This window comes from Peromyscus eremicus, chromosome 1 (assembly GCF_949786415.1).
Source record: "Peromyscus eremicus chromosome 1, PerEre_H2_v1, whole genome shotgun sequence".
NCBI lineage: Eukaryota > Metazoa > Chordata > Mammalia > Rodentia > Cricetidae > Peromyscus > Peromyscus eremicus.
In genome coordinates, this window is record NC_081416.1 from 132417089 (window position 1) to 132443005 (window position 25917).

The 25917-nt window shown below is 42.7% G+C and overlaps 1 protein-coding gene across 1 annotated transcript in view; it reads right to left on the reverse strand.

The window, feature by feature from the left end:
• The window catches only part of Tars3 (threonyl-tRNA synthetase 3), a 57221-nt gene that overhangs the window by 30722 nt on the left and 582 nt on the right, over positions 1-25917 (reverse strand). The window contains exons 2-10 of the mRNA XM_059273291.1: positions 25107-25175; positions 23465-23655; positions 18194-18317; positions 17083-17204; positions 14771-14888; positions 9905-9969; positions 8817-8895; positions 7342-7488; positions 6480-6578 (exon numbers count right to left, since the gene is read on the reverse strand). Of these exons, the coding sequence (XP_059129274.1) occupies positions 6480-6578; positions 7342-7488; positions 8817-8895; positions 9905-9969; positions 14771-14888; positions 17083-17204; positions 18194-18317; positions 23465-23655; positions 25107-25175 (1014 nt within the window). The remainder of the gene's footprint in view (positions 1-6479; positions 6579-7341; positions 7489-8816; positions 8896-9904; positions 9970-14770; positions 14889-17082; positions 17205-18193; positions 18318-23464; positions 23656-25106; positions 25176-25917) is intronic.

Below are 25917 nucleotides of genomic sequence, written 5' to 3' on the forward strand. Positions count from 1 at the left end.
TCACAGAGATCCTCCTGCCTCTGCCTCCCGAGTGCTGGGATTAAAGGTGTATACCACCACTGCCTGGATAGGGTGATATTTTCTTTTAAAGTTCAACATAGCTTGCCATGAGACCCTGGAATGACTGTCCTAGATATTTGCTAAAATAAAATGAAAACTTATGCTCATACAAAAACCCATACATGAATATTTATAGCAAAATATTTACAATTGCCAAAACTGGGAACAAATATCAAAATGAGCTTCAGTCAGAAAGAAGATAAATAAGCTGTTCTGTGTCTGAACAATAAAATACCATTCAGCAGGAAAGGGTGGACCACTGAGAAACCAAACAGATACAAAGTCATTTTCAAAAGGCTATACAGTTATAACCCCATTTATATACCAAAAGTTTGGGGATAGAGAACGAATCCACCGAGTTCACCTAAGATTGAGGGGAGGGGAGGGTTCAGCTCAAAATGGGTAGCAAGAGGGAATTGTTAGAGATGATAAAACTATTCTATAGCCTAACTGTTACAGTGTTAACTCAATTTCCCATGTTATCAAAAAGTACAATTCACCGCACAAAATTTTGAAATAAAAAAGATTCTTTTAAAGGCAAGAGGGGTAACGGAAGAGGCCGTGGACAGACAATTTCCAGGATGGAAGGGAGAAGAATTGGATGGGCAGAGGTGCCAGGGCATCACTGTTTATGCATGATCTGCTGTCCAGATAGTTGGTAGCCAACACAAACAAAGGTGCCTCATCTTTACTCACTACAAGCCAGAGTCGTCTTACCTCAGAGCTTTGGAGTTTCCTTTGTGTCTGGAAGATGTGCCCGCCTGCCCACCTGGCTGCCTGCATGATCTTCCACAGAAAGGCAGCCTTGGCTCTGAGGGGGCAGGCCCTACCCACACTGCCTCCACAGAGGCTCACTGTACTCACACCACACATCCCTACCTCTCTGCCCTCACCTGGGCAGACAAGGACTTGGCATCAAGCTAGAGGCTGTTGATACCGGACTGGCAGACGGTCTCGGCAGCCTGGCACTGCCGAGAATCTGTCCCATGTGAATGCCCTCTCCTGAATAATAATGCACAAAAACAGAGGCTCACAGGGAGAGCACAAGAAAAAGAAGACATAGGTAGCCAAACACAGGAAAGTGAACTACACAATATTCCTCTTACAAAAGATATAGTTTAAGTAAAGAAACAGAGAGAGGAAGAAAATAAAGACATTAGGTAAATTAAAGCATATGAGAGCTCGTTTGCCTATATTAATAACGAAACAGACTTTAAGAAGTCTGTAAAAGGTCAACTATCCTCTCATTTTACTTCTGAGCAATGCCAGAAAGCAGAGTGGTGGTGTGAGACCAGTGGTTTTCAACCTGTGGGCCGTGACCCCTTTAGAAAACGTCTATCTCCAAAAAATATTTATATCACGATTCATAACAGTAGCAAAATTCCAGTTATGAAGAAGCAATGAAAACAATTTTATGGTTGGGGGTCACCATAGCATGAGGAACTGTATCAGCATCAGGAAGGTTGAGAACCACTGCTCTAGACACTGGGGAGGGCAAAGGAATGTCAGTGTTTGATGAGTGCAGAAGTTCAGTTTGGGATCATGACAAAACCCCGAGACTTTAAGTTTTATAAGAGGAAAAGAATTCTGGGGATGGATGGTGATAGCTATGTAACAATATAAACATGCTCAATGAGAAGGAGCTGTAAGTTTAAAATGCCTAAATTGCCAATATTGATTTCTATGTATATTTTACCACAAAACAACCTTATTGGGGTACAATTTACATGCAAGAAAGTTCACCAATTTGAAGTATGTAATTCAATAATGTTTGGAGGTTGCTTTCTCACTACAGTATCAGGACCTTGCTCCTTTTAGCTAAGGAATGGTCTACTGGACAAGCTGATGCCCAGCCTCTCACAAGCTGGTGACTTTCTGCACTATTAGGAAAGAAAGCCGGGAACAGCCCAGTGCAGGTCACTGTGTAGCAACATCTTTTCATTTCTCTTTGATACACAGCTAGAAGAATTGATTGGTTATATTATATTACATAACCCAAAAAGGTGACTGGCTATATTATGTTAATACTTCCTTAGTTCTTAGGGAAATTGCCAGCCAAACCGGGCTGGCAAGATGGCTCAGTGAGGAAAAGCACTTGTCAGATAAGCCTGCCAACCTCAGTTTGATCTCCAAAACCCACGCTTTTTAAAAAAGCCGGAGGCCATAGTGAGCATTTGTAATCCTAGCATTCTTACTTCAAGATGGGAGGTGGAGGAGGCGGGAGAACTGGCCCAGAGCTTGAGGACCAGATAGCCTGGAGTACACAATGCAGGGGCGGGGGGGGGGGGGGGGAGTAGCCGGCAAAATGTTTCTCCCATTCTGCCAGACACCTCTTCGCTTGTTTGACTATTTCCTTCACGACACAGAAGCTCTTCAGTTTCCTGAGGCCCCATCTATCAATTGTTGGCCTCATTTCCTGAGTGGCCGGCGTCCTGTTTGGGAACCCTTGCCTATGCCTACACGTATCCTGTAGCATACACCCTAGCTCTCCTCTAGCAGTTTCACTGTCGGGTTTGATGTTGAGGTCTCTGATCCATCTGGAGTTGAGTTTTGTGCAGGGTGAGAGACAGGGATCTAGTCTCACTTTTCTATACGTAGATAGTCAGTTTTACCTGTCAACATCTTTGATGAAGAGGTTATCTTTTCTCCACTCTTTGTGGCATCTTTGCACGGACTTAAATCTGGGTTGTTTTTTGTTGTTGTTGTTGTTCTATTTCGTTGATCTACATATCTGGTTTTGAATTTAAAACTGTTTTCTCTATTTCTGTGAAGAATCAGGATTCTGGTTGGGATTGAACTGAATGTACCGATTACTTTTGGTACGGTAACCATTCTCACAATATTAACTCTACCAATATATGAACATGGAAGACTTTTCCATTACAAATCCAAAGTCAACCTAAATGGACCTTGTCTAAAAATGTAATTAAGTACTGCGTTCAATTTCTACTTCCTACTCCAGCACATAAAAGAAGAAAGTATGGAGGAAAAACAAGTTTTACCTGGGTGTGGTGGTATGCATCTTTAACATGCAGAAACGGGAGGATGACACAGGAGGATGCAAGTTTGAGACTGATGTAGATATAGAAGACTGTGACTCAAAATCAATCTACAGTAAATAAAAATACCCCATGACCTAGCAATTCTATTTTTAGAGACTACCAAAGACAAAATTACAGCAATTTAGTTATCTTCAATGGCTTTAGTCTCTGCTCTAGGACTTTCAAGGACAGAGGAAGATTTAAGAAGGAAACAAAACCTAAAAGTGAACCGCTCATCTCAAAATGATTTCCCTTGCCAGGAGGGAACAGGAAACAGAAAAAAACTGTTGTGGTAGCCTTGGCTATTTCGCTAATATTACTTCCCTTAAGAATGAACACAGAGGGAAATGTCACTCTCATGCCAACAGACAATGGCCTGTTTAAGGAGTCTGGCTATTCTCTCTCTGACCCAGGTCTCTCTGAAGGTGAGGTAAGCAGTAGGCCCTTGATTGGTGATGAACCTTACTTAGCATGGTTGACTCCATTTGAACTTGTTAGTCTAGTATAAAATCTTAGTCCAAACGACTATCTTGTGATTTCTATTTCCCAGAAGTGAGCAGTTGTATGTACCAAAAGACAAGAAAGTTCATGGTGGACTTTGTATGGTAGCTCTAAACTGGAAGTGATCTAAACACCTATGGCATAATGGATTATCATGTATTGCACCCACAAAATGAAGTACCTAAAATAACACCACCAACCCCTAACACACCACCACAGCTTGGCTGAATCTCAGAAACAAAGTTGAACAAAAGCAGCACCAAAACACAACAATGTGATCCCACTTGCACGAAGTTTAAGATCAAGCAACGCTAATCTGTGCTGACAGCTGTGAGCATAGGGAAGACCAGGTTGGGGTAGGGGCAACTGGTAGACATCAGAATTTCCACAGCCTGGCCACCACCAAGTGCCTCCTACCCTCCCCAGCCATCTCCGAAGAGAACTGTCTTCTGTATCCTTTCCCTCCATCATCTTTATAGAATGTGGGGGAAGAAGGAGGTGGCCAAGAGGTGTCATGGATCTTTCACTCAAAGATCTGAAGATAGAGAGGGAATGTACTTGCTACCAAGGAACCTCATCTGCTCTCAAACAAGATCTTATTGGACACTCAATGGTGTGTCAACCAGATGAGACTTCTAATAGTTTGCTCCTCAGTAGCAGAACATAGGAGTGGGGCAGAGCTGCTTTCTTGGAGTCTTTGGGAGCTGACGAGAGACTCAGACCTGTCAGCCTGTCAAATGGAGACACAGAGAACCATGGTGCCCAGGGATGGCAGCATCCACAGTGAGCTGGGCCTTCCCACATCAATCATCAACCAAGAAAATGACCACAGACTTGCCTACAGGCCAGTCTGATGGAGGCATTTTCTCTATTGAGGTCCCTTCTTCCTAGATGACTGCAGCTTGTTTCAAGCTGATAAAACAAACAAACAAATACACCAGGTCACTGGGTTATTGTTTTCCATCTTGGCAGAGGTGAACATCCCACAGGAAGACAGCATCATTCACTCTCGTTATTCTATGCATTATATAAGACACGTAATTGAAAAATTATTAGGGGAGGAAAAGAATCAAAACCACATGACTGAGAATTATGATTACAACTAGCGTTGCTGGGCATGGTGGCACTTGCTGTAACCTCAGCATTTGGGAAGTGGGGCAGGAAAATCAGGACTTCAGCTACCTTTGGATATATAGCAAGTTCAAGACTAGCCAGGTCTACATGAGTCCCTTGAAAGAAAAAAGCAAGTAAAAAACAAACATAAAAAACTAGCTAAGGTCATTTGGAAGTTCTTTTATGCATGATGAGACCCATGACTTCACACAAGGGTATGTGGGAACTTAAGGGGCTCAGCCCTTACCTTAGCATTAGAGACCACTGGGGTTGTGTATTTAAATGCTTTCCAATGCAGCAACCCACGCAATCAGACTTGGGCCTGATCATCAGCCATGTCTGTCTTGCATCTATAAAAGATAAGAGAGCCCTTTAAGGCCACCAGAACGGCTTTGTGCTTATTCATCCACACCTAGCCTGGAGTTTCAGGGACCAGGGCTATGCTGACGCCAAAGCAAAGAGCACAGGGACGCAGCAGTGAGTGATCACTACCACCCACCCAAATCTCCAGACTCCTCAATCACCCTTCAGGCCTCACTCCCCCGCCTCTGTTCTACTGCCTATAGTGGTCATCCTTACTGGAAGGAATGCAGGCCAAGTGCTACTCCACAGAGGTCAACCTCAGCCTCCTCAGGCACAGTGCAAGAAGGGAGGGAAGAGAAGGAAGACCTGTAGCCATAGCGACAGCCCAGCACATTTGACGGATGCATCTTTTCCCAGAAAGGTCCTGAAGAAAGTGATCCCTTAAATGGGGGTTAGGGAGAAACAGGCAAGAGGAAGACATGCTCAGAACAGAAGGATTCCAAAATCTGAGACATGAAGATAGCAACCAGGGTGAAGAGGAACAGGAGGAGGAGGTGCTAAGTAAGACATGAGATCCCAAGGGTCTAAGCATGAAGGTAAGTCTGGAGTGTTTTCTTCATAACAGATATGAAGGAAATATTTACTGAGCCAAGTGGAACCTCTGCAAATGAGCTGTAGAGAGCACGATGGTCTTTGGAGGGAGTCTGAGAGTGATCAGTGATCAGTACATAGAAATCAGGCAGCAAAACTTAGGCAGATTCCACCTCACTCACTGCTGGGTATGTTCTGAGAAATGCACTGAGGGGCAGTTTGATTGTGGGAACCTAAGAGTCCCCTCACACAAACTAAGAAAACAACAGGAACTGAAAACCATGGGACCATAAGGCTGCCCACTATAGTCTGGACAACACACTCTTAAGGAATCACCACCACCTGTCAACAGCATGCCACAGTGCAAGGCTGTAACTGTTACAGGAAAGACTAAACAAGGGAAGATTGGAAAATTAGCTCCAGCAGTCCAAACGGCCCACCTCTGACCAGTATCTTCAAAGCCCTAAGCCTGCAACACTAAGCATGCTCAACCATGGGGGGTCAGACACAACTACATTCCCCTCCTGGAGACGTCTGGTTACCTGGTAGTTATGCCATAGTGAGCAGAAGGCACTGGGGCCCACTAGTCACCTTGGAGAAGCAGTGCCTCTCAGAGCAGCATTCTCTGCCACAGGAGATCTACTCTCAGTAGATTGTTAATGTTCCACATCCTTAGAGACTTAGGATACAATGCCTGTATTTTATGAAATTCAAGAAAGTAAACCATCTCCATGTCTTCAGGTAGAATCTAGCATTTGGTTTTTAGTTCCAAAATTCTTACATTACTAAAAATTAATGGAAACCCTTATGACAGAAGATAGTAAGATGTAGAATGTAGATAAATAAGAATATTTCTAAAAACTAACTTACTCGTATGAAATCTGTAAGTGTATTATAAATGAAGGCTCCTCTGGGGAGAAAGAAGCAGCTTCCAGGGCTCAGGTCATGGAAGAAGAAAAGCTCTTGTTCCTAGATTGAAACAATAATTGCATTTCAAATTTCATCTCTTGCTTAATGTTTATCATATCTGATGTGACGGTCATAAAATGTCATTTTATCCTCCCATCGTTTATTGCTAGGCATCCCAAAGTCCCTCAGTGTCTATCCAGAGATATAATGTATATACAATAGCACATGAAAAACTGTCAGTTACATTTATAATTACTTTTCTTCTTCACTACTAATTTTTTAAAGTGTAAGTCAGTAGCTAAGTGACTGAGTTTTCTTCAGACATTTAGAACACAGGTCTCATGTGGGGACAACATAATAAGATGAGAAAGAAAGTCCACTGCAGAAGGTGGGCTTCAGTTGATGTGACCTTCTCATGGTGCCAACCCCTGAGAGTCTGCCCTCTGCACAGGGTGTCTCCCAGCATCACTGCCAACCACTTCTCACAACAGCTGTGGACAGCTTCATAAACGAATGTTCTGCCTGTCACATGACACAGCTCAATCCTGGCAGGATGGAGATTAAAACCCTAGGTCCACCTACCTTGTTTTTATACCATGATAAAATAAACTCTCACAAGAGCTTTTAAAACCCCAACAGAAGACAGAGGATGGGAACTGGCTAACAGACTTTTGGAGTATAGGTCTGAAGAACTCAGCTGCAGGCAACAAGTGTCAACGGAACAGAACACAAGAGGGAACAAGTACTCCTCTTAAGACTTTGTTTTGTGAGGTGCACTCATGGGCAACAAAGGGGTGTCTGTGTGATGATGGCGTGGGCGTACCTTCCCGATTTTCCTGTGGTCTCGGCTCTTGGCTTCCTCTTGGAACTTCTCCCAGCCTTTCATCATTTTGCTATCAGGAAAGGATATTCCATAGATCCTCTGCAATGTTTCCATTTCAGGATTGCCTTCCCAATATGTTGAGGAATTCTAAGCACCAGCAAGACATTGGTTTAAAAAAAAAAAAAAAAAAGCAAAAACAACCAAACATTAGGCAGTAACACCACTCTACAACATGTATGCAATTTTCCATTCTAAAATCCACCATGCTCAGTTACAGATTTCTTTGTAGTACTTGGAAGAGTCTCAAATTGAGTCTAATAAAAAACTTTTCATCCAAATTATAGCAGTAATCAGTGAATTGCATAAAGAGTCTGCTGTGGCTTCTAGGAATGAAAGTGACAGGTAATAGGAAGGAGGAGCCTGAGGAGCCACTGTGATCACCAAGCTGGAACCAGAAAAGGCCAGAGGTTCATGGGAGTGTCAGCCTCTCTGGTCTATGGCTTGAGGTGATGGGTAATCCAAACCTGTGTTTCACCTTGAGAAAACCAAGGTCCAGAAAGGCTGGGGTCAAAAGTCAGCCCTGCTGCTTATGATCACCAGGGCAGGGTTCCACCCCTTCTGCTTTTCTCTTCCGACTATGGTACATCATTCTCACATGCAGAAAGATGCTCTTGTTCTCATTGGGAAATCCAAGAAATCTACTTCACAGCTGTCCTTGGTGACTGCAGAGGGCTAGTTCTACCTCCTCCACAGGCACCTAAACCTGCAGACACTCATGTCTCTTCTATAAAACAGTGCATTTACAAGCCTGTATAAGCACACTTTAAGCCATCTCCAGAGTACCTAATGCAAGCTATGCAAGTATCTGTTGCAATATGCTATTTAGGAAACAATGACATCACTACCACCCCACCCCACCATCCCCAGCCCCCAAGTGCACAGTCTATACATGCTCAGCATAGACACAATTTGTTCTTCAAATATTTCCATCTGGCAGTTGATTAAGTCCATAGATGTGAAACCTGTGAATACAGGGGCATCTAAAGAAGGAACAGTATACTTAAAAACTGTATAGAGCGTTAGAGGGGTGGCTGAGTAGTTAAGAGCATTTGCTGCTCTTGCAGAAGATCTGAGTTCAGCTCCTAGCACCCACCTCAGGCAGTAACTTCAGTGATCTGACACTTTTGGCCTCTGCAGGGACACACACACACACACACACACACACACACACACAAATAAAGCTTTAAGAAATGGCCATATAAAAGATATGCATTATACTATTTAGAATAAGATTAAATAATCATCAGAAGCTACATAGTGTTTTAATTATCAAGATTCTAAAACATTACTTTTAGTGAAATAAGAATGAGGAGTTTTAAAATACCATCATGTTCAAACTATAGCAGACATGAGGGAAATCCCTTCTGTACTTTACCTTGTTTGCTATATTTATAAACTTAAAAAAACACCCTTACCTTGAAAATTTTTATGGCTTTAATTTTTCCAGTGTGTCTTACATGGGGGCCTTTACAAAGGTCAATTAATGGACCACACCTATAATGAGAGATTAAGACATGCCCAGACATAGTTATATTTGGACTGCTCATTACAAGCCACATTATCACATTGTCCCAATTAGCATTACCATCAATTTGACACAGCCTAGAATCAACTGAAACAGTGTCTCAACTGAGTAACTGCCTTCATTATGTTGGTCTGTGGACTTGTCTGTGACGGATTTGTCTTGTCTTAATTGACATAGCAGGGCCCAGCCCAACATGGGAAGCACCTTCCTAGGCAGATGGACACGTGTCATGTAAGAAGCTAGCAGAGAGGAAGTCAGGAGGCAGGGTTTCTTTCTCCTTCCTTCCTTCCTTCCTTCCTCCCTCCCTCCCTCCCTCCCTCTCTCCGTCTGTCTGTCTGTCTGTCTGTCTCTCTCTCTCTCTCTCTCTCTCTCTTTCCTTCCTCCCAACCTCCCTCCCTCCCTCCCTCATTATTTTTGTTTGCTGGTTTGGTTTTTTTTGGAACAAGGTCTCTATATGTAGTCCTGGCTGTCCTGGAACTCAATACATAGACCAGACAGGCCTTGAAGACAGAGCTCTGCCTGCATCTGCCTTCCTTCTGTGGGTTTCTGCTTCAAGTGCTTACTTGGATCCCTGCCTTTACTTCCCTCAGTGGCTGCCTGTGGCCCACAGACGTAAGCCAAATAAGGCATTCTCTCCACTAACTTACTTTTGCTCTGCGTGTTTTATTACAGCCATGGCAAGGCAGCCAGGACACACAGGTTTTAAAGGATGCACTGTCTACACGTATGGGGCAAGCTTTCATTCAGGGTCAGTGACAGGAACGACCTGTCGAGCCTCAGATCACAGATCACTGTCTCCATGCAAATTCAAACACCTCAAAAGATCTTCTGAAGGCACTGTGTGTGGAGACATCCTTTTAACTGTCCCATCACTGTGATAAAACCAGAAAGCCATCCTCTGTTCCCCACCAGGACGCAGGGCAGCTGCTGCTAAGCTCCAAGACCCCACTGAGCCACTTAAAGCTGATACACACAAACCTGTAAACAGTGGTTGTTGGAGTGTCGACTTTCTCCTTCAGAATCCGGCACTTAAACTTATTGTACTACAAAAAAAATGTTTACATATTATTACACAAATGTTTTAATGGGAAAACTATTCCTTTTAAGAAGCTCTGAGAGACAACCTACTCTATTCAAGGTGTTCGGACACTATGGACATGCTGTGCTCACAGCAAAGAGCGACACTGTCCAGTACAGGACTCCAGAGTCACATGGCTGGTAAAATCTCACATATGACCATGCTGTGAGTATAAACACATAGGACCACAGAGATGGAATGCACGTATTTTTTATATCAGCTATGTGTTTAAAATTAATTCCATCTTTGTTTTACTCTTAAAATGTAGCTATCATGTGATTCAAAGTTATACACTTGGCTCAGATTCTATTGGACAGTACTCTTCTAGAAGATCCCATTTTAACTACATAAAACAAACCCCGTTCTTAGGGCACATTTCCATGATTTTCATAAAAACAAAGTTTACCATTACATCATTTCATTTGCTAAAAAGCCATGGTATCATTAATTACAGTGAGGATACTAAGGTAATTCACTCTTTTCTCTGTTTTTTTTTTTTTTTTTTTTGGTTTTTCGAGACAGGGTTTCTCTGTGTAGCTTTGCGCCTCTCCTGGAACTCACTTGGTAGCCCAGGATGGCCTCGAACTCACAGAGATCCGCCTGGCTCTGCCTCCCGAGTGCTGGGATTAAAGGCGTGCGCCACCACCGCCCGGCTTCTTTTCTCTGTTTTTATTGCAATAATCACAGTATCAAGTATTAATTCATATTAAGTAACTAAAGAAAGTTGTTGAGAGAAAAAAAGCCCGCCTTTGTACAATGTAACTGCTTCACCCCAATATGTTCAAGTCAAGCCATCCTCCTTCACAAAAGCTGGTATGGTTAGCTCTTAGGAGTAGCCGAAAAGTGAAGGCAGCCCGCAGAATGGAAGTAACATCTGTGACTGGCTGATGTGTCGAGACTGACACCAGGAACATATAAGTTGATATAATGCAAACCCAACCAGCAACAAGCCTCCTGTCATTCAAAGACAGCTGCCATGCCTTAGCAGAATGCATACAAATGGCCAGTAAGTGCACTGAAAGAGGCTGGGCATCGTCATGTCCTAAGAAAATGCAAAACAAGACACAATGAGACACCACTCCACACCCAATGGATGGCTGTTATAAAACACAAAATCCAGAAAACTAGATTTGTGGGTAAGAATGTGGAAAAACTGTACAGACTATAAATGGTGAGACTGCCATAGAAAATGCCATGGAACACTCTGAAAAATTGAAAATAGAACTCCTCATGATCCAGAAAGTCCATTTCTGAGATATATATGTGTGTATGTGTGTGTGTGTGTGTGTGTGTGTGTGTGTGTGTGTGTGTGTATGATGTATATACATATATGAAGTAAAAAATCATCATTTCAAACCGAAATCTCTATGCTCATATTCATATCAGTATATATACACAATTGTTAGAATGTAAGCAATTCCAGTATTTATGGGCAGATGAACTGACAAACACAAAGACACACACACACACACACACACACACACACACACACACACACACACGGAGGGGGTTATTATTTAGCCTTTACAAAAAAAAAAAGAGAGAAGAAAATTCTGGCATACTCTGCACCACTAGTGACTCTTGAAGACCTCACAGTGAGTGAAACAAGCCAGTCACAGGCAGACAGTGTGTGAGTCACTGAACTGAGTTCTTCTCAAACTCACAGAACAGGAAGCAGAGGGCTGCATGCCAGGGTGGGTAGTGGAGGGAGTGGAGAGTTGGTCCTTAAAGGCGGAGTTTTCACTCTGAAGGTGAAACCATTCTGTGAGTGGACAGTGCTGATGTTTCCATATATACTCAGTGCCACAGAACTGTGTATTCAAAAATGGCTAAAATGGTAATGTTACTATGGTAGTTACTACTGGTACTGGCCCCCATGAGCTCATCAGGAGTGGCACTATTGGGAGGTGTGGCTTTGTTGGAGGAAGTGTGTCACTGTGGAGGTGGGCTTTGAGGTCTCCTATGCTTAAGCTATGCTTAGTTCAGACCACTTCCTGTGGGTCAAGATATGGAACTCTCGGCTTCTTTTCCAGCACCATGTCTGCCTGCACACCCACCATGTCCCACCATGATGATAATGGACTAAACAGCTGAATATGTAAGCCACCCCAATTAAATGTTTCCCTTTGTAAGAGTTGCCATGGTCATGGTATCTCGTCATAGCAACAGAAACCCTAAGACAGTCACTTTTACATACTTTGCCACACAAAAAGGAATAATTGTACCTTTAATCAAAACCATTTAGCTCTTAAATTCAAGACCCTAAGCTGACAATGATGTACTTTCAAAGTATGTGTTTTCTTTGATATGTGTAATTTGAAAAGAAAATCTAATTTTTTGTTTGTTTGTTTGTTTGTTTTGGTTTTTCGAGACAGGGTTTCTCTGTGTAGCTTTGGAGCTCATTCTGGAACTTACCAGGCTGGCGGCGAATTCACAGAGATCTGCCTGCCACCATGCCCGGATGGAAAAATCTAATTTATTTAAGTGCATTGGTCAAAAAAAGAAGACACCCTTGAAGTTTTATGCAAGTCACTCTAGGTTAGATATTTAAAACAAACAAGAAAATTAATTAAGAACTCAGAAAGGGGCTTCTGAAATGTTGGCTCAGCAGTTAATAGCACTGGCTGCTCTTGCAGAAGACCCAGGTTGATTCCCAGCACCCACATGGAAGTTAACAAGCATCTGTAACTCCAGTTCCAGGGACTGCAATACCCTCTGCTGGCCTCCACAGCCATAGTATGCACATGGTGCACAGACATACACTCAGGTAACACCTACGCACATAAACAATTCTAGGGGAGGGAGGAAACGTAGACTGGAGGAGTTTATATAGGATTATAAATAGATATTGTTGGGAGCGGTGGTCAGATGTTCCAGTTCAGCTGTTAATTGGTCATACTTTCTGCTTTAGAATTAAACAACACTTCATTCTCCAAGTGGATCAGTAATCACTGCTTTAGAATTAATAACACTTCATTCTCCAAGTGGATCAGTAATCCCAGCAGTGCCATATTAATCATACTCCAAACTGATCAGACCTATAAACATACATGAAAATGACTCTCCTGGCTCTTTACCTGCCTATGATTGCCTGAAATGTCTCAGGAAACATGAGGGAAATGGTACAGCCAGTGACCACTGACACCCTCACAACAGCTCTGCAGACTGTCTATGTGACCACTGACACCCCACCACAGCTCTGCAGACTGTCCATGTGACCACTGACACCCCACAACAGCTCTGCAGACTGTCCATGTGACCACTGACACCCCACAACAGCTCTGCAGACTGTCCATGTGACCACTGACACCTCACAACAGCTCTGCAGACTGTCCATGTGACCACTGACACCTCACAACAGCTCTGCAGACTGTCCATGTGACCACTGACACCCCACCACATCTCTGCAGACTGTCCATGTGACCACTGACACCCCACAACAGCTCTGCAGACTGTCCATGTGACCACTGACACCCCCACAACAGCTCTGCAGACTGTCCATGTGACCACTGACACCCCACAACAGCTCTGCAGAATATACAACTGGCAGCTGGGCAATAGTCACTTATTTACAGGGAGGGACATGTGAGATATATCACACTGTGAAACTCCAAAGCTGTGTTAATAAAATTAACCTTGGGTCAGTGGGCAGAGCCAACAACTAGTGGATAGGAATTAGCCATAGAGAGGATGGAGGATTGAGGAGGATTGAGGAGGATTGAGATTAGAGAGACACATAGGAAGGAACAGGGAGGGACTTAGAGATTTTCTGTCTTTTTTTGGTTGTTGTTTGGGATGAGTGGAGAGATGCTTCTCTTGCTGGGTCTCCTACCAAAAAGAAAGGTCAGCTGGTTGCTTCTCAGCTTCTCTGAGCTAGCAGGTTTTCACCCCAACATCTGACTCCTGAGTCTTTATTGGTAAATAGAATAATAGAGACTTAGTTAAAAACCTACATTTGGCTGGGCAGTGGTTAATCCCAGCACTTGGGAGGCAGAGCCAGGTGGATCTCTGTGAGTTTGAGGCCAGCCTGGTCTACAGAGCAAGATCCAGGCACCAAAGCCACACAGAGAAATCCTGTTTCCAAAAACCAAAAACCAAAACCAAAAAACAAACCCTACATTTGGTAGCTCTGGCCGAGCTAGTGCCAGTGGGACGAGAAATCCCAGTAGGCGGTGGTCTGAGCAGAGGGTGCTGACTGCAGGGCAGTGGGGCACAGGTAGTGTAGGGGGCCTAAAACATCTTGACCACACAGCTGCCATGACAGGCTTAGAAGCCCAGACACAGCTTCTGGCAGGCAACCCCTGGACCCAGGAAAAGCTATAAGCTGACCTCACCCAGGGTGGGCCTACATCTAAGAGGAAATACCTGACATTCCAAACATTCCCTATACTCCTAGATAAATGTCAGCCTATCAGGGTCCTGAACCCTGGAAATCCCCTCACCCCAATCTCTGTTATGATAAAATCCCTACCCCCTGGGCTCTCTGCTCATGCTGCTGCTGCGCTGCTGTGTGGGACAGACAGAGAGACCAAGCTCAGAGCTTAAAAATAAAGGCTCTCTGCTTTTACATATGGAATTCGGTCTCCATGGTTGTCTTTTGGGGTACCTATGATCTGGGCATAACAATGGTAGTTAAAATATCAGTAGATTCAGGTGTAGCTGCTAAGCCAAAAGAAAAACAACAGGAAAGAAAAAGCTAGTCTATGTTAATAGCTTTTAATATTCCTTCCTAATGAGAGAACTTCATGCTAAGTTTTCCTAGTTACCTTAAACATTTCCAGGAGTGAGTCCTTTCTGGCTTCCAATCTTTCAAATGGTTGCTTCTCTTTGATGATAGCTTTACATATATTCTCCAGGGCAGACAACTCAGTGCTGGATACTACTCTAAAAACCAAAGAAGAAGAGACCCTGAGCTTCAGTACGATCTTCTAGATGCCACCCACTCCTTCCTCCTTGGTTCTGCAGCCTTCACTACTAATTGATTTGCTTTCTAAACTGAGTTGGTACTTCAGGCACGTACACTTCTGTCCAGAGAGCTGTATGATGGGCTTCCCATATCCCTGCCCTTGTTGGCTGGCAGGAGCTAGCCTCACAGGAAGGTGTGTGTGATTGGCATTAGAAAGGCTGAGAGCCACTGCCTTAGATTGTCAGGTAAACAGTCAAAAAGCTCTTGTTGCCCACATGAAACTGGGGTATGGTGACAAGAGAAGGCACTATACATGCTACTGTGGTAACAGAGTGTCTTGACTTGTATCCATGCCTTCACTGTACTAATGACATGAAGACGAAGGCATTAATAGAGGTGTGGAGCTTTAGCCCCAAACCCCACTCCAGAAAGGGAGAAGGGACAGAGGACTCTATTAACAATGGCCAGTGATTACATTGAATATGTGCATGTTACGAAACATCCATTGAAAATGAACTGGACAACAAGGCTCCAAGAGCTGTGAAGCAGGTGGTACAGCCCAAGAGACATGAGAAGCACCAACCACACCCTTCCTGGCTGCTGGGACAGACTTTACAATAACGCAATAGTTTTCTGTGAGCCAGTTACCAACTACTGAACTCAGGTAGTGGGTTGTGGGTCAGACATGCAGAAAGCCTCAACTTGAGACTGGCATCAGCAAGTGGTCACCTTATAGGCCTGAGGCTTGAGCTGAAGGTCTGGGTTAATGACTAGTTGGTATCCAGAAGGCTGGAGAATCACTTGTTACATGGGGAAAACAAAAACCTCATATACTTAGGGTCAAAGTATTATAAATAAACATACTCTAAACCAATGGTTCTCAAGCTTTCTAATGCTCTGACCTTTTAATACAGTTCTTCATGTTGTGGTGACCCCCAAGCATACAATTATTTCATTGACACCTCATAACTGTATTTTTGCTACTGTTATAAATCGTATTGTAGATATCTTATATGCAAAATATCTGAATATGCGCCCCTAAAGGGGTTGCAACCCACAGGTTGAGTACCACTGCTCTAAACTTACTGGTGAAAACAGTTCAGACAGGAGAAGACTATAAGAAATAGTGATATAAGCCAGGTATAGTGGCACATGCCTTTAATATCAGCATGTGGAAGCCAGCCTGGTCTACAAAGTAAGTTCCCGGCCAGCCAGGGATATACAGTGAGACCGTGTCTCAAAAGCAAATAAACAAACAAAAATTTAAAAAATAAATAAAAACCCTAGCTACATATTGCCAGACATACTGTTCAGGAGGCCATTACACAGCCTGAGAGTGATGGACAAAGTCAAAATGCTCTATATGTGCCCAAGCAAGAGCTGCTGTGAGCCTGAGTGAAAGCACAAATCTGAACTAGACAGGGCTGCTAGATGGGTGGTGAGGAGCATAGGGGATCTGAACTGGACAGGGCTGCTAGATGGGTGGTGAGGGGCATAGGGGATCTGAACTGGACAGGGCTGCTAGATGGGTGGTGAGGGGCATAGCGGATCTGAACTAGACAGGGCTGCTAGAAGGGTGGTGAGGGGCATAGCGGATCTGAACTAGACAGGGCTGCTACATGGGTGGTGAGAAGTACAGGGGATCTGAACTGGACTGGGCTGCTAGATGGGTGGTGAAGAGCACAGGGGATCAGAACTGGACTGGGATGCTAGATGGGAGTGTTAGGGAGCACGGAAGAATTAGGTTTCAGTTTTGGCCACTGGTGGTGTCCCTGGGAACTGTGAAGGAGACAGAGCAGGGGTGGATGAGGGCAGGGCTACAGGGCTATGATTTCTAGCCCAAGCCTACTGAGTGTGAGAGCCCTGTGAACCACCACCTGGCACTCACGTGCCTGAGACATTCAGTGAAGTTGACAGTGCCTCGACCATCGTGAGCAGAAGTGGACAACTGCTCTCTAGCATGGAGCACATGACTCTGGTTTGAATTAGTGACACGATCGAGCAAGTATATTGAAAGTTACTCTCCAATCTAGGCTCATATGAAAAATTTTTTCATAACTAGCTAATCACTTGATAATCACACAATGAGTTATGACTGAGCTATAATATGAAACCATTATAAAACAATGGTATGTACACATGCAGTCAGAACTCAGCACTCGGCAGCCTTACCTGTCCTCAATGAACATGTCGTAATAAAATCCATTCTCAATGGGTGGGCCGTAGCACAGGTGGCCTCCATAGTAAAGTTCCATGGCCTCCCCCAGGATGTGAGCACTGGAGTGCCAGTACACCTGCAAGATGTGGGCAGTTGATGGACTTACATTTTTCAGAATCGCCTTTGAACATGGTTTTATTGATACTACATTGCTTAACAATTTGATGGCTAGACTTGGTGCAGAGGTTCTAGTGAGAGCTGTCCCTCCTGGATCAGGTATTTGAACACTTGGTCCCCAGCAAGCATTGTTAGCATTGTTCGGGGAGATCTCGGAACCTTTAGGAGGCGAAGCCTGGCTGGAAGAAGCATATCACCAAGGCAGGCTTTGAGAGCTCATAGCCTAGCCCAATTTCTCGTTTGCTCTCTCTGCTTCCAGCATGTGGATGGGAATGCGATCAGCCAGCTTCTTGCTCCAGCCACCTGCTGCCACACCTCCCAGCCATAATGGACTGCCCCTCTAGATCCCTAAGCCAAAAGAAACTCTTCCATAGGCTGCTTTTGGTCATGATGTTTTAACATAGTGACAAAAAATAATTAATAACCTTGGCATATTTTAATCAGAAGTTATACAGTTCTTACCATCCAGAAAGCATGATAATATAACGTCAGCTAGCCATAGGTGGGTTTTTACAGAGGCAATAAGTCAGTTGAAAGGAGGCTACAAGTTGAGGTTATATGCATATCGGAGACATACAAAATGTGACACTTATCATATAAAAGACTGCATTTACAACTACTTAAAGGATTTTTGTCCAAATTCTCCCATGGATATTAATTTTAAATGCATACATTTAAGAGTTGACTAGGAATTAATTTTGAATACACACTGATTTAATAGCTAAAATATTAAACCTAAGGAAACGATTATTTTAAGAATAACAAACATGGGCTGCTTAGCTGAGTATACATTTTACGAATATTCATTAGCTATCATTAAATGCCATGTTGTAACTTTAAATGTTGAGAAGCAGAAGTGTCATCACCCTTGATTTCAATGTATGGCTTTTCCCGTAATTCTTATATCATAAAGACCCGACTCTGGCAGATTGGTTTTTAAATACTTACAGCCTGAGCTTCCTCATTGTCAAACATCAGCAGCTCTACAGTGGAATCCCCTTCCAAGGGGCGGTCCAGGTCCCATAATGCACCGTTCACTTTGGCAATTACTGTATTTTCAGCCAATTCTCGACTATTAGGAGAAAAACCATTTGAGGTTAACATTTATCACATTATAATTCATTATAAGAAAAGCTTAAAATAATTTTCAGGGCTCAAAAAGGATAGCTGGAAAGTACAAATATGAACTAATAAGATAGAGAGCTTTTATTTTGTAACAATTATTTTATGTATAAAAGTCACATACATTTGCTATTTTTAAAACTTGAAAAATAAAGAAAACACAAATAATAAAATTAAAATCTCATACAAATCTTAACCCTTATTCCTAGAAATAACTGTTTATAACATTTTGCTATATCACTATCTAGTCTTTTTCTATATCACTTTCTTATCCATGTTAAAAGAAAAACTAGTTATGAACATAATTTTATAGTCTACTTTTTTGTTGCTATGCTATCAGTCAGAGACCCCAAGCAGTCTAGAAGTGTTCTGTTTACTGAGGAAGCCCTAGCTTTTGGTCTCCTTAGGTTTTGCTCTCTTAGGGACACACGCAGCCCTCAAAGCACATGCCTCCTTGTGCCCCTGTAAGTACACAGAAATAGAACTGCAGGCTGAGGGCAGGCGCCTTCACAGATTTATGATAAATATAGTCTAGTACACTTACACTCACCCTAAATGATTTTTCAAATCTTTGTCAGTGTGATATTGAAGACTAGTGCTTTGATTTGATGATTAATTTACTTTTAGTGAACTGTCTGCTTCCTTTACCTATTTTCCAGAGACCGACCTTCCTTCTTTACTTCCTTCCTTCCTTCCTGTTTTAAAATAACTTTCATGGTTTGAAAACTACTGAGTAATCAAGTTATAAGAAGAAACCTAGCAAAGCACGAGATGGGAGTGTGGGATATTTGTAATCATATCTCTCAAAAATGACTGTTAACAGTTTGATCAACGGTCTTCCATAATCTTTTATACATACACCAATATAAAATTTTTAATATCATCCTTTTGTATATGTTACTTTGTAACCCATTTTGTAAAATTAACAATAAATTATGGCACTGTCTTTATCTGTGGACAGACTTCCAAAGCACATTATTTAATCATTACAAGAGAACCAAGACTTGCTGAACATCTTGGTTACATTTGTGGATTTTGGTTTGTTGTTGCTCTAATGAACAATCTTGAACACACACGTTAGTAGCCATTCTTTTCTCAGGAAAAAAATTCAAATTAAAACTGTGATGTCAAGGGCAATGAACTGCTAATGGTTTCTGTTGAAATACAATGCCAAACTTTCCTAACAGCAGAGGCACAGAGTGCCTTGCCACTGCTCTCAAGCTAGGCACTAGGTCATGGTATTGGACCTCAACAGAGTTCTAAGAAACAGGGCATTGCCCCTCTAAAAAGAGGGGAACCACATTGGGGGAGAATATTACACTCTAAAACAGCAGGTACCAACCCCTTTAATGAGGGTCCCCTAAAACCATTGGAAAATACAGATATTTACATTATGATTCATAACAGTAGCAACATTACAATCATGAAGTAGCAACAAAATAATTTTATGGTTGGGGGTCACCATAACATGAAGAACTGTATTAAAAAGTCACAGCATTAGGATGGTCAAGAACCACTGCTCTAAAAGGAGGCTGGGCCTTCATCTCTAATGAGGGTGGCCCTCGAAGACTGATGCTTTCCAAGGTGCCTTGGTAAAAGTCTGCACTCAAACAACTGCAGACAACCATCGTGATAGCCTACCAAATGAACTTGTAGATGCAGATATAGATGGAAATACCTAGAAGCCAAAAGACTTATTTCTGTTATTGGGGTCTCGGGACTCACTCCATACGTGGCCTGATAATGCAGCATGGCATGCATGTACATGGGCAGACTTCATCTCAAAGTCAGGAGACATTCCTAGAGCCATGGCTAACCTCTCCAGCTGCTCTGTAACATGTGGTCATCTAAGACGCTTACAGCCTACAGAACCCAAAGCAAAGCAGGTCGATGAACCTTCTCAAAGACTTAAATATCTTCTGACAGGTGCTGACACCTTCTCTGGGTGGACAGAAGCCTATCTCATTCAGACTAAAACAAAGTTATTCTCTAGAATAAAACTTCCAAGTTTCCACGGCTTCAAAAATCATCCTGAACACAGGTGTCTTCCACCTGCAAACTCTTGAATGATGTAGAAATTCTCTGTGAAACAAACAAGGATGCCTTAACTTCTTAAATACAAAGGTAAGTCCCATCTACAAGTCTATTAGTAGCTGTAACCTGCCTTTATATATAGTTTTCATTCTTTTTCTCTTGTCACTGTTCGGATAAAATATGTACTCAATGCTTACAACCTCACACCATTTCCCTTTTACTCTATCCTGGACACTCTACTCTTTTACCTGATTCCTTCTTAAAATTGTTCTCTTGTGTTTTGCCATGTTGTTGATATATAACCAAGGGATCTCACCCTTGGGAACAAGGTATATGAAGATTGCTCTCAGGGGCCAATTGTAGCCATGGCTTTTCTGATTCTTGCCCTTTGGGGACCATTCGTTGGCACAACCATGTTGTTCTCGTTTGGACCAGTGTTTGTAGCACGCTTGTAAAATGTGTGTCTTCTGGAATACACCAGTTTTAGACTAGACTCCTTGTGATGCAGGGATTCCAGTAAATCCCTACCACACCCTAGCTTCTCCACAAAATTAGAATAGGGTGAGAGTTTCCTGGTCCTTCTAGGCAGGGCTATGCCCCTAATCCCTGTGTAAGCAGTTATGAAAAATGGATCACTCTCTTTCAGCATCCCCAAAGGATCTCTGGGACCACAGCTCTCAGGAGGTGACTAAGGCAGGAGTGTAAGGTGGGGAGTAGGGTGTTTGAAGGCTAGGCTGTAAATTAGCACGTGAAAACCTGCTGATGGAAAAAAAGACTACCACCAAGGACAATGGAGAAAGGCCAGGGATTCAATGATCCAAAAGCCTGTGTGTGATAGGGGACTTAAAAGTCCCAGTTTTGTTCTGTGTTTGCCACTGAGTGTCTAACTTTCTCCCAGCTCTGCCTGTGACTCCCTCCTTGGAAGTGTGCCATTTGTTAGTAAATGTGTGTCCAGGTCCAATGCTTTGCTCCTAGACAAAAGAATCTGGAAATCTGGCAGGTGTCCACCAGACTCCAATAATCTCCACTAACACCAGTGTGGTGGCTCATCTTGGTTGTCACCTCGACACACCTAGAGAGAGCGGGCTGTAACCTGAAAGCCAGATAAACCCTTGCTTCTTTCTCCAAGTTGCTTTCGGTAATCGTGTTCATCACAGCAGCAGGAAGCAAATAGGGTGAGCAGGAACTTCCATCAATCAGGACTTTATTAATGTATCTAGTTCCTAGGAAGGACAAGTACTGCTCTGTGACTGACAACAGGGTCGACTTGTATCTTTAAATCACACTTTGAAAAACTGTAAACATTTATGAAAATTACTTGGTGCATGAATACAGTCAGTGTGGATGGCCTGTCAAGGGTACAATTTTTTTTTTCTCTAGTGTATATATTTTATTAGAACTTTAAAATCTGGACCTTTTACACAGGAAGAGATCATGATCTTGTATTCAATTGCATGGTCTTTTTAGGAGTCAGAGGAAAATAGTCATCACATTTAATTTAGTTAGCTAGTTGAATAAGAAAAAAGGTGATGCCAAGTGTCTTGAAGGCGCTGCTTGACAAAGCTCTAGTGACTGGATGACTGGGACTCACCCTTCACTGCCCTTGGTGGAATTTGCTACACAACTCTGGTCTATGTCTTGGGGTTTGAATTCCTTGCTGTTAAGAGCCCCTCACTGAAGGCTAGGGCTGGGATAATTTAACAATTCTTATAAAAGCGGATGTTAAGAATAAAACTTAAGGTAGTTCCTCAGGAGAATCAGCTATGCAAGAAATTGAGTCTTCATTAGACCCTATTACTTAAATGGCATTAGATGGCAGGAGATATCGGATTTGGAAAAAATCATTAAAGAAGAAAAACTCAGGGAAATTTTAGAAGCTGATAAACTATTACTGGATCATTAAGTTTTCATGTTCTACCTCAGAACCACAGAACCAGCATGGACAGGAAAAGACTTTGATTGTAAAATTAGTAACAAGCCTTGGTACCCTCCTGAAGACAAAGCAAGCAGTTTTAGGAATCTTGGTGTTCTTCTATCCTTTGCAGGATTGTAATAAAGATAGGGACCATACTGAGACAGGGTTTACGACAGTGACACAAAAGGAAATATTTTGGATCAGTGAACTGCCTGGCTTCCTGAGCAGACTTGTCGGATCAGGACTTTTCTGATACTGTAGAAAGAATAAAGGGCAGAGCAGAGCACTTCAAAAGTCAGAGGAAACGATGGTTGTCTCATGTCAGACACAAAAGAAAAACAGAAGAAAGAAAAGAAAAATCAAACCAGGCCTGAGGGATTGGGTTTCCATAGAAAGATCAGATATTCACTATAGTAGATTAATAGAATAATACAAGAGAGGCTTGATATAAGAGGTAGTAGGAAATAACGTCTATTTCTATGTCTATTGACTTAGTCTAACTTAGAGTCATCTTGTCTAGCATTTCTGTAACCACAAAGCTTTACAACACCGGTTTTAAGGAAAAGTCACTGAGTTAAAATAATTGATTTTATCATGTTAGATTTTAGTTGTCATGACATTTGCTGTTTGCTCATTTTGCTTCTTTTACTTTGATATGCTTATATAATCAAGAAAGAATTTAGAGAAAGTATGTACCATGGAAAGGCTTTGTAATCAATGAATAAAATCTACGAGGAAATGATTTTGTGCATAAATAAAGCCTGTGAGAGATGAAGGTTGTCAGAGTAGATCAAGCTATACCGAGATGTGCTTCCTCTCTGCCCATCTCCCATAAAACAAAACTAAGTGTCCCATGTCTGCTTTCTCCATCTCCGCTCTCTCATCCACCCGCTTCAGACCCTGCCCTCATCCAGAGCTGGACTCTGGCAGGAAAAGAACTATTTCAGTGGTGTCTAAGAAAACCTTTCAGTGGGCTCTGGCACAACTACTTAATACTATAGTATATCCTCGCCAAATACATTCACAACAGGTAGGGAAGGAGGCAGATAGATACACAAGGAGTATGTGTGCGTGGGTGTATGTGTACGTGTGTGCATGTGAGCGTGCTTAAGTGTGCATGCGTGTCTGTGTGTGGGAGGGGTTCTTACCTAATCTCGGTGGCCACTTGGTAAGGTGTCGTTCTCCACCTTTCTCCTTGCATTGTTTTCCCACCAGCCACCCTCACGGTGATCACACTGCTTGCATTCTTTTTTTCCTGAGCAGCAGGTAAGAGCTGATGATCTGTCTTCAATGTTTCAAAGAGCTTCAGTCTTTCTTTTATAAAAGTCGGTTGCTTCACCTGAAAGTCATTCGCTTACAGTCAGGTGGACAACTCAGCCCACTGAGCCGGCTGCTCAGTCCCACTTCCCCTGCCTGCAGTGTCCCCTCTGTCCACACCCCTCCAGCAGACCCCCCCCCCTTACCCAACACCTCTGAACACTGCACAGACCTCTCCCTCTCCCACTGTTCACAGTATATTTATGCAAGGTTATACAGTGCAGCACTTCTTAATACCCAACCCTTGGTATCCTCAGGATTGGATACTGTTTACAGTATATTTATGCAAGGTTATACAGTGCAGCACTTCTTAATACCCAACCCTTGGTATCCTCAGGATTGGATACTGTTTACAGTATATTTATGCAAGGCTATACAGTGCAGCACTTCTTAATACCCAATCCTTGGTATCCTCAGGATTGGATACTGTTTACAGTATAGTTATGCAAGGTTATACAGTGCAGCACTTCTTAATATCCAACCCTTGGTATCCTCAGGATTGGATACTGTTTACAGTATATTTATGCAAGGCTATACAGTGCAGCACTTCTTAATATCCAACCCTTGGTATCCTCAGGATTGGATACTGTTTACAGTATATTTATGCAAGGTTATACAGTGCAGCACTTCTTAATACCCAACCCTTGGTATCCTCAGGATTGGATACTGTTTACAGTATATTTATGCAAGGTTATACAGTGCAGCACTTCTTAATATTCAACCCTTGGTATCCTCAGGATTGGATACTGTTTACAGTATATTTATGCAAGGCTATACAGTGCAGCACTTCTTAATATCCAACCCTTGGTATCCTCAGGATTGGGTTTCTAGACCCCCCATGGATGCTTGAGTCCTTAATAAAGTCACACAGTACTGATACATCTTCTCACATTCTCCCATATACTTTAAGTCATCTCTAGATTACTAAAAAACAAAATACAATGCTTGGGAAATAGCTTGTTATACTGTACTGTTTAGGGAATAATGACCAATGAAGTCAGTACAGAAGCTTTTTTCCCAAGTATTTTTGGATTTAAAAATCCACAAACGAGGAACATGTATATGCATATGGAGGTGGTTGTGTCCTCTCAGTCTGCCTCTCTAGTGGTCTGTCCTGCATCTGTCTGGTCTACATAACTAGACTAATATCTTTGAGGCTAGGTATTCCTCCTTTGTGCCTAACAAGTGCTGAGTCTCCATAAACCCTTGCTGGTTGTTTTAATACTCACTTTAAAAAAAAAAAAAAAAAAAAAAAAAAAGCAGGTAATAGTAAATAAGAGCTGTTATTTCACCTTAAAAAGATTGGAGAGCTCTTTGAATCCAGCCAGTGGCTAGCTTGACTCTACATCGAGAGGTTACTGATGTGGCCCAAACAGTAACTTCATTAGTAATTATGTTCTTCCCCCAAGTCCTGCAGACCCATGTTTAAAATGACTGCGAATAGTTAGTGTCGTTTCTATAGCAACGACTTACCTCCCTGTCGGGCTCACTCTCTCTCAGTCTCTTCTTTTTGGTGTCCCTTTCTTGGTTTTGGGTAGGAGGCTGAAAGATAAAGGGCACGTCAATGACAGGTAAGAGCAACACATTTGAAACCCAAGGAAAGAGGGAAGCCAGGCAGCTCAGGGCAGGGGCCCCAAGGTTTGAGAGCCCCTGCTGGGCCGTGGGAACCAAGACCTACTTAAAACCCTCAGGGATCAAGTTTCAGAGTTCAGCCCTTTCTGTCGAAGGATGTGAAACGTATTTTGACTTTAAAATGCCTCAAATCAAGAGCTGGGGATGTGGCTCAGCAGTAGGGCACTTGCCCAATATGCATGAAGCCATGGGTGCCATACCCTGGAATACACGTCTCTGTCTCTGTGCTTCTCTCTCCCCACTAAACTTTAAACAGATAATGCCACTGGAAAATGTGTGGCTGCCACCAGACTCTTTCATTAGATGTGGCCAGTGCACCATGCTTACCCTTGGCAAAGAACAAAAACACATCTCAGTTTTAGAAAGCCTTCAGAACTTAATTTCTTATTTAATAATCTTCCAAAACATGAAAATAGTGTAATCAAATAATCCTGCTAACACATATAAGCCCTCAAAGTAGACTGCCCAAACAAGACAGTAAAAATAACCTGTCATAGATAGCACAGAACCAGCCAGCAGAGGGAACAGAAATCGTTGGTCCTCTTCCCCCAGGGAGACCATGAACCCTAAACACTGTAGCGGTCTTTTACAAAGTTTTATTTGAGACAGTGTCTTGTTACACAGCCCTGGCCGATCTGGTACTCGCTATTTA